Raw genomic sequence first — 9,367 nt, forward strand, 5'->3', positions numbered from 1 at the left:
GCAGGCCGACGCTCTATCCACTGAGCCAAACCGGTTTCGGCTGTAATACCCTTTTTTAAAGAAACTCTTTAGTACCTATTCTTGGTAGCTATAGGAGCCACGCCATGGTTAATTAAATATATGCATTTATTGCTTCTTAGGGTTCTGTGTTTTCTTATTGAAAAAACATAGGCCACTATGACCCATCAGAGTTGGGAAGTCTTCTTTCCTTTGTCTTATACCAGTGGTTCCTGTGAATAGAAACAAATGGTCTTTTGTAAATGGTGCGTCTTCATTGGCAGGTGAAGGAACATCAGCATGAAGAAATTCAGAATGTCCGGAATCACATTCACTCATGTTTCTCGAGCGTCTCCTGTTTTCTTCTGCCACATCCAGGACTCCAGGTGGCCACAAGCCCTGAGTTTGATGGGAAATTGAAAGGTGTGTTACAAATGATGTTATTTTAAACATGTGATTTGACCTTTGGAATTAAATAGTGACCAGAAAATGTCAATTAAGAATTGGTGTTGCCCTAGCCTATTTGGCTCTGGATAGAGCATCAGCCTGCGGACTGAAGGGTCACAGGTTCAATATTCCGGTCAAGGGCACATGCCTGGGTTGTGGGCTCGATATCCAGTAGGGGGTGTGCAGGAGGCAGCCGGTCAGTGATGCTCTCTCATCATTGTTGTTTCTATCTCTCTTCCTCTCTGAAATCATTAAAAATATTAAAAAAGAAAGAAAAGAATCTGGTGAATGCTTAAGAGAAATAGTATGTTCTCTAAGGAAGAATAGTATTTGGAGTCTGGGTCAGTTTTTGCTCTTGCCTTACTGTTGCCATCAGAATTAGAATTAGCTCATCTTAGTTTCTCCATCTGAAACGGTGTTGGCAGTATCCATTAATGATCTTTCTAAGAGACGTGTTGTGATTATTGGTTTATAAAAGATGAAAATGCTAAGTAAAAGAAGACTAAACATTAGTCAGCTACTGTTTATCAAGTAAAATTAACTTCCCCCAAAAAGATAACACAATGTGTGGCATGGCTATTGTTTTCATTTTATTTGTGATTATAAAAAAACCTGATGCTGAGTCATTTGTTAATATCAGGAAGTGCTGACTAAATAGTAGCTTAGAGAAATCAGAGTTGGGACTCATGGGTTTCAGAGTTGGGACTCATGGGTTCCATTATCTTATTTTTGTGCTTTATTCATTGAGACCTTGAGTCATTTAATGGCTAGACCTCAGTTTCCCCTTGTGTTAAACTAAGCACTTCTGTTTATAAACTTAGCTGAGCTTCTCAGGTTCCCAGTGAAGTAGAAATAATAGTAGTTGCCTTTTTTAGGTGTCCAGTTGTGTCCCCAACTGTCTTAGTCTGTTTGGGCTGCTCTAGACTGGGTAGCTTGTGAACAACAGAAATTTATTTCTTGTCATTCTGGAGGCTGGAAGCCCAAGATCAGTGTGCCAGCATGGTGTGTAAAGGGTTATCTTCCTGGTCTCAGAGGCTGTATATTCATATGTTGGAAGGGGCTGGCGAGCTCTGTGGGATTTCTTTTATAAGGGCACTAATCCCATTCATGAGGGCTCCACCCTCATGACCTAATGGCCTCCCATAGGCCCCACCTCCTAACACCATCACCTTTAGGGGTTAGGATTTCAACATATGATTTCAAGGGGAGGGAAGACAAAACATTCAGACCATAGCACCAACACTACTAGTTACTTTCGGACCGAATGCTTCCAGCAATTCCATGAAACTGATAATATTTTCTTTATTGTACAGATGAAGACACTGGTTTAGGAAAGTTAAGTGACCTGCGCAGTGTAAACAGTTAGTAAGAGGTGGGACAGAGATTCACATCCAGATTCTTCTTACCCCAAATCCATACTGTGCTGAAACAGAAACGACCTCTGTTACATTGGGGAAGCAATTGAGATGACATATATTGCTTAGTTACCAAGAGAACTTGACTCAGTTGATACAAGCAAGTTAATGTACTTGCTTAAGATTTATACAAAAGAAACTGCGTTTGAGAGACCCACCTTCCCCTTCTATTTGCCACCTGTATGATACTGTTATGTAGTGGCAGCTTTCCTGAGCAGACTTCCGGAGCCTTTGGAAGGCGTCTCAGAAGTCCAAGTGTGTGGCCTGGCTTTGGAGAGAAATCTGCTTAGGCGACACTGGAACTACAATTTTTTTTTTTTTTTTTACCATAAAAAGCAGTTGTGATCGACTTTTCAGAGTTGAGTATGGAAAGGAAGTTGAGTGTGTAGGTGATGTGTCTTTTAGGGTTATAGCACTCCACTATTAGACATACTTTTCCCAGACCTACACTCTGGCTTTGTTCCTCACCGGTAGGGAAGTTGTTCAGTGGAATTCTTTCATTATTGATTGGCTAATGGGTTGATTTTGAGAGAGAGAGGAAGGGAGCGGGATAGAGAGAAACATTGTGAGAGTGGAACTTCAAGGGGAGAAGGAAACATTGACTGGCTGCCTCTTGCACGCCACCTATGGGATTGAGCCCCGAAACTGGGCCTGTTCCCTGATCGGAATCAAACTTGGGACCCTTCAGTCCGCAGGCTGACGCTCCATTCACTGAGCCACACCAGCTAGGGCTTTACAGAGATTTTTATAAAGATATTTGTAATTTGGAAAAATTTAGAAACCACTTTTGTTTTATTCACTGCTCTATCCCCAACTCTTGCACAATGCCTGCCACAAAAAGGTGCTCAAAAACCATTGAATCAATAAATGAAATAGGAACACTTCAATTTTATAAATTAGGGTTATGGAGTGTTGAAGAGTTCTTACCTTGATGTGGGTTTCTACGCACTTTCTTTGCAGCTGATAGTGTGAGTCAGTTGGAAACCCAGGAAGATGACAGGAGATGTAAATCAGGTTCCTTGTGTCTTCATGGTTGGACCAGCTAGTCCTCACCTGGAGGAAAGAGCTCGTTTAATGGCTCTCCCGAGTCCTCTGGGGGAACTTTGTAGAAATGCAGAGACGCTGTCACCTTTCCGAGACAGTCGGCTTTTCCCTCTGGGGTGGCCCGGAGCGCCTCTCTGAGGGGGTGCCGGGAAATAAATATGAAGTACAGGCGCTCTACTCCTTTTACCAGGAAAAAATGAACAAAACAAGGAAGTGGGTGAGTAGTGATTGCTAGAAAAGTACGGGGGGCACGAGGGTGTAGCAAGGGCCTGTCTGAGCGAACTTGAGGGGTTGATAATTGATCTTTTGAAGACCTTGTTAATGAAACACTTAAAAAAATGAAATTTCTTGCCCTGGCCAGTTGCTCAGTGGTTAGAACATTGGCCCTCAGGCCAGAGAGTCTCGCGTTTGATTTCTAGTCAAGGGCATGTACCTCGGTTGCAGACTTGATCCCAGGCTCTAGTCAGGGTGCATGTGGGAGGCAACCAATCTGTGTGTCTCTCACATCAATGATTCTCTCTCTCCCCCTCTTCCCTCCCTTTCACTCTCTCTAAAAAAAATAAACGGAAAAATATCCTCTGGTGAGGATTGAAAAAAGTGAAATTTCTTGAAAGGCTAGGGAGTAGACCTGAGCCTCCCAGAATGAAAACCAGGGCAAGGATGTGCTGCATGTTCTCTCCTCGACTGGGGAGGACTTAACACTGCAGGAGGGAAGGGTCAGCCAAGGCACGTAAGAACAGACCGCTGTGTGGTCAGAGCCGGAAGTGTCAGACCCCTGCCCTGGGCCCTGCCCTCCACCTTGCCTGGCATATGTTAAAACAGCCCTGAAGACCGTGTTTGTGCTTACCGTGGTGAAGCCTGTTTGGCTTATTGTTTCCTTCTTCATGGTCCTGTGAACAGATATTGCCAGTGAATTCAAAGAGCAGTTACAGATCCTGATACCGTATATATTAAACCCAGCGAACTTAATGGAAAAGGAGATCAATGGCTCAAAAGTCACCTGTCGGGGGCTGTTGGAGTATTTTAAGGTAATTATGGGTTTTAATTATTAAAATGTTTGGCTTTTGGTAAAACTGGTCTAGGTTTAAGCTAACTTGAATTTCAGTATTTTAAAGCTTAGGGAAAAGCTTCATGGGGGAAATGATGAGAGGCATTTCCAGACTTCAGTGTCCTTCCAGGAATGGGCCACTGGGTGGCAGTGTCGGTCTAAGAACCAAATGGATGTTCTTTGCACTCTCTCAGAGGAGTGATGACTGTGGCTAAAGGAAGATGGTTCCTCAAGGAAGATGGTGTGGACAGGAGGTGGTTAGGAAGTGGCTGTGAGTAGGAGACGGCACCTAGATGTGACATGGCTACCTCACGGCGGATGGTCTCTCTGCCCACAGGTAGTGGCGAGGCCAGTGCACGGGGAGTCTGGCGGGAACCTTAGCCTGGGTCGGCTCGTGAACTAAAAATGCTAACGTGCACCAGCTGTGTTGTGTTTTTGCTAATTCCTGGGTGTGACCTAGCTCTTTAGGAAAATTCAGTTGTTTGGTTACTGCTTCTACAATTCCACGTATGATTAGCTATGACAGAATAACATTTTTGGTAATTATTTTTATGTTTATATTTTTAGGCATATATTAAAATTTACCAAGGAGAAGATCTGCCTCACCCCAAATCCATGCTTCAGGTATGCAGTTGTTGGACAGCCTAAGCCAGCCTTGGGCAAACTACGGCCCGCGGGCCGGATCCGGCTGTTCTATCCGGTTCTCTTGCTCTCCCCTCCGCTCCTTTACTTTGAATTTATATTAGTTCACACAAACACTCCATCCATGCTTTTGTTCCGGCCCTCCGGTCCAGTTTAAGAACCCATTGTGGCCCTCGAGTCAAAAAGTTTGCCCACCCCTGGCCTAAGCGATAGCTTCGATTTCGTAAGTTGATCCGGATCCAGTAAGCAGAGTCCTTTAAGAAGACGGTGCTGTTGCTCTCCTTTCCCATTATGCTGAGCTTTTAATTTCCAGCACATTCCAGCAGTGTGGTTGCCCCTGGTTTTCTTACCTGTATTGGTGGTGCTTCAGCTTAAACAGCACGGCCTCTCCCTGGGCCTGGTCTTCCCACCAAACATAGTGTGGAACCGCCGCCTTCTTATCCCCAGGGAGACACCCCCAGCGATGCGGACAGGCCGTTTTTCTGTTACCTGCTGTCTGCTTTACTGGAACATGCCCTCATGTGTCTGCTTACCGATGAGCCAACGTTTAATTTCCAATGAGTTTTATTTTCAACATTTTGGTATTTTCAAAGTGTTGTTTTGTTAAAACATGATTCTGATTTTCATGTGCTGAACATAAGGCCATTTATTGCCAAATGCTTATTCCTTTGGTAGAAAAGTGTTTTCACTTAGGAAGCTAGAGTTTGGGATTGACATTATAAAGATAATTTGTTTCCTTTCTTCTTCTTTTTAAAATATATTTTATTGATTTTTTACAGAGAGGAAGGGAGAGGGATAGAGAGTTAGAAACATCGATGAGAGAGTAACATCGATCAGCTGCCTCCTGCACACCCCCCACTGGGGATGTGCCCACAACCAAGGTACATGCCCTTGACCAGAATCGAACCCGGGACCTTTCAGTCCGCAGGCCGACGCTCTATCCACTGAGCCAAACCGGTTTCGGCTTCCTTTCTTCTTTTAAAAAATAAATACGTTTTTATTGATTTCCGAGAGGAAGGGCGCGCGCGAGAGAGAAACATCAATGATGAGAGAGAATCATGGATCGGCCACCTTCTGCACGCATCTCCCCCCTCCCCCCCCCCCCCAGTGATTGAGCCAGCAACCTGGGCATATGCCCTTGCTAGGAATCAAACCATGACCTCGAGGTTCATGGGTCGACGCTCAACCAGTGAGCCACGCTGGCTGGGCTGTTTCCCTTCTTTTTTGACTTACATCTGTTTTTTAACATTTAAAATGAAAGCAAAGGGCCCTGGCTAGGTAGCTCAGTTCGTTCGAGCATTGTCCTGATAACCAAGGTTTTGGGTTCGATCTCCCGTCAGGGCACATACAAGAATCAACCAGCGAATACATGTATAAGTGGAACAACACATTGATGTTTTTCACACACTCTCTCCCTTTCTCTAAAATCAGTGAGTAAAAATCGAAGTAAAGGAAATGACTTTTGAGAGGTTTAATTTATGATAAAGATTCTTCTGTATGGGAACATTTTTGGCAGAAAAGATGTATTTTATTTAATAAACTGGGCTATATGGAAATTTAAAAAATAGCAGAAGCATAATAAGAAAGAAAGAATGGTGAGTAAGGGGTGAGGACAATGTTACGTGGTTATTTGTAGAAGAATGTTAAAGAGGAAGGACTTACAGCTTACGCTTTCCTTTCTTAAAAGGCCACCGCCGAAGCCAACAATTTAGCAGCTGCAGCCTCTGCCAAGGACATTTATTACAACAACATGGAAGAGGTATGTTGGGTGAACGTCTTACTCTGAAATATCTGTAACCTGGACATGGCAGCCGACTGTAGAAGCCCAAACTTGATCCTTTGACTGTCTTAAGACACTGAGGCAACACAGCTGTGCTCAAGCCCCTGGCGATGAGGGCCTGCTGCCAGGTTTGCAGCCAAGGCGTCGCTGTGTCACTGCTCTCCCCGAGCAACATGGCCCTTCAGTGTCCTTTCGGAGGCAGCCAGCTGAGCTCTGTTGGTCTAGGTCAGCGTGGAACGTTAATTTCTAACCAAAATAGTCGAAGCTTTTCAGCGTTTTCACTTTATAAATTTCATTTGTCACCTGTTTTTTTTTTATTGTTTTTTTACTGAGAGGAAGGGAGAGGGATAGAGAGTTAGAAACATCAATGAGAGAAACATTGATCAGTTGCCTCCTGCACACCCCCTACTGGGGATGTGCCTGCAACCCAGGTACATGCCCTTGACCGGAATCGAACCTGGGACCCTTCAGTCCGCAGGCCGACGCTCTATCCACTGAGCCACACCGGTCAGGGCTTGTCACCTGTTTTTAAAGGGGTCTTCACCACATTGCCTCTTTACTCTTTATTTTTTAGGTGTGTGGGGGAGAGAAACCTTACTTGTCTCCAGACATTCTAGAGGAGAAGCACTGTGAGCTCAGACAACTTGCTCTGGACCAGTTTAAGAAGACCAAGAAGATGGGCGGGAAGGATTTTAGCCTCCGCTACCAGCAGGAGCTGGAGGAGGAGATCAGGGAACTCTACGAGAACTTCTGCAAGCACAACAGTAGCAAGAACATCTTCAGCACCTTCCGGACCCCCGCGGTGCTCTTCGCGGGCATCGTGGCTTTGTACATAGCGTCGGGCCTCACCGGCTTTATTGGTCTGGAGGTCGTGGCCCAGCTGTTCAGCTGTATAGTTGGACTGCTATTGATCGCGCTTCTCACTTGGGGGTACATCCGGTATTCTGGGCAGTATCGTGAGCTGGGCGGAGCTATCGATTCTGGAGCCGCGTATGTACTAGAGCAGGTAAGTGCTGCCCCTGGGCGTGGGAGGCTTGGCAGTGGACAGATGCTGTGTTTCTGTTGTAAGATATCTCCACGTGGAAGAGCCACCTGGTGAAAGAAGGCATGAGAACATTTCCTTGACTATTTTTTTTCTGATGAGCATTATGTTTATTATCCTTTATTAGGATTTTAATGTTTAATTTTGGTATTTTGTGTTCACGCCTAATGATTACCCTTCAAAGCAAAAAGTTTTTCAACTTAGACATAATTGTGTTCCTTGCGGGAAACGTTTAACTATATGCTCGTCAGACACAATTCCTGTGTGATTCTTTCCCTCATCCAAGATTAATTTGCTTTATTAAAAATCAAGAGCTTTGAAAAATCTGAACGTAACAAAATTTTTTTGTTTTGAATCTTATTAATGGATGGCATTTTTTCCCCTTAAAATCTTCCAAAAAGCCAGTGGCTTTTGACATTGACATGATCTCTAGGTTTATAGATCCTTGAGACTGTGGTTTCTCTTTCTGAGTTGCTTGAACAGATCAGTTAACTTAGAGGCTTGTGAAGGGAAACAAATTATTTTTACAATGTCAATCCCAAACTCTAGCTTCCTGAAGTGAAGATACTTTTTCTACTAAAGGAATAAACATTTGGCAAGCCTCTGATAACGCAATAACAAAGCAAAGGGTCAGCTAACGCTCCTGGGAGGCAGCTGCTGTCACAGGCTCCCCTCCCCCACATTTTCATTCCCCTATTTTCTGTAACATACTGATGATATAGACAGAAATTTTTGAAAGTTGATCTCCAAGGACGTATTTTCTTGATGCTGGGCTGTATTTTGTTAACTTACATGTTGACGCATGGACTTTTGCAGGCTGCTTCTCACATTGGCAATTCCACTCAGGCTGCTGTGAGGGATGCAGTTGTTGGGAGACACCCTATGGATAAAAAAGCTCAATAGCATCTTAACAAGAGGATCCAACAAGAACCCAACCAGCCCCTTCTGATTTCTGCGTTTCTGCTGTAGCCACAGGTACAGGCCCAGAGGAATGTAGATGTGGGACCACCCAGGAAGAGCTGACACATGGCACCAATAAATGAATAGACAGACCTTTCCTGTGGTTTCAAACTCTTCGACACACTTCCATTTCGGTTGGAAGCGTTTCTTTTCCTTGCTGATGCTAGAGATCCAAGCTGTGTCTGTTTTCTTATTGCTCTCTGCTCTGTGCACTTTACGGGGGAAGCGGAAGGAGGAAATGGAGATGCCGTTTTAAGTCCTTTATGCGCCACTTAGTGCCTTTTAAGATAGAACCAGTGCTTGTGCAGGCATGATAGGAGGGACCGAGGAAGCCTCAGGAAGAAAGGTTCTGTTTGGGGGGAAACTTGCCAGTTCCTTTGTACCTTACTCTATTGAGAAGGATTCCTTTTTAAAAAGTTTACAAAACTGGCAAAAGCTTTAGAACTAAAGACTGAAATGATGCCATTACGTAAAGTCTTATAATATTAGAGAATCCTGTCTGCCAGTAGTGTGGAAAACCACTGTCACGTTTAAATCTACCATCCACTGAACTGTAAGGTCTGTTACCTGACAGGCTGTCCGTTTTGTTGGAACATATTCTTTCCTTTTGCCTTTATTCCTATACCTTCTTCCTAGAAAAGAGCAAATATGCCTTGAAAAGCCAGAGCCTCATAATAAAAGAAATGAACTTGATAATTTAAGAAAAAAAGCTAGAGTTTAAATGAACCATGTGACCTCTGATAAGTCACTTGAACTTGTGCCTTGGCCAGATTCACTGTTTGTAGGTTTATGTTGGTAGTAGAGGCCCGTGCATGAAGTTTGTGCACTGGAAGGGGGGTGTCCCTCAGCCTGGCTTGCGCCCTCTTGCAGTCCGGGACTCCTTGCTCCTTACTGCTCTGCCTGCAGCGGAGGCCGGAGAGGCTCCCGCCACCGACGCTGTGCTCGCCAGCCGTGAACCTGGCTTCGCGGCGCTCCCCCTCTGGGAGCGCACT

The 9,367-nt window shown here is 44.6% G+C and overlaps 1 protein-coding gene across 1 annotated transcript in view; it reads left to right on the plus strand.

The window, feature by feature from the left end:
• Positions 1-9,074, plus strand: part of ATL3 (atlastin GTPase 3) — a 32,708-nt gene extending 23,634 nt beyond the window's left edge. The window contains exons 8-13 of the mRNA XM_080641096.1: positions 282-420; positions 3,804-3,931; positions 4,519-4,575; positions 6,281-6,352; positions 6,948-7,379; positions 8,232-9,074. Of these exons, the coding sequence (XP_080497222.1) occupies positions 282-420; positions 3,804-3,931; positions 4,519-4,575; positions 6,281-6,352; positions 6,948-7,379; positions 8,232-8,318 (915 nt within the window). The 3' untranslated portion in view covers positions 8,319-9,074. The remainder of the gene's footprint in view (positions 1-281; positions 421-3,803; positions 3,932-4,518; positions 4,576-6,280; positions 6,353-6,947; positions 7,380-8,231) is intronic.
• Positions 9,075-9,367: the final 293 nt, after the last annotated feature.

This window comes from Plecotus auritus, assembly GCF_963455305.1.
Source record: "Plecotus auritus genome assembly, chromosome: 9".
Classification (NCBI taxonomy): Eukaryota; Metazoa; Chordata; class Mammalia; order Chiroptera; family Vespertilionidae; genus Plecotus; species Plecotus auritus.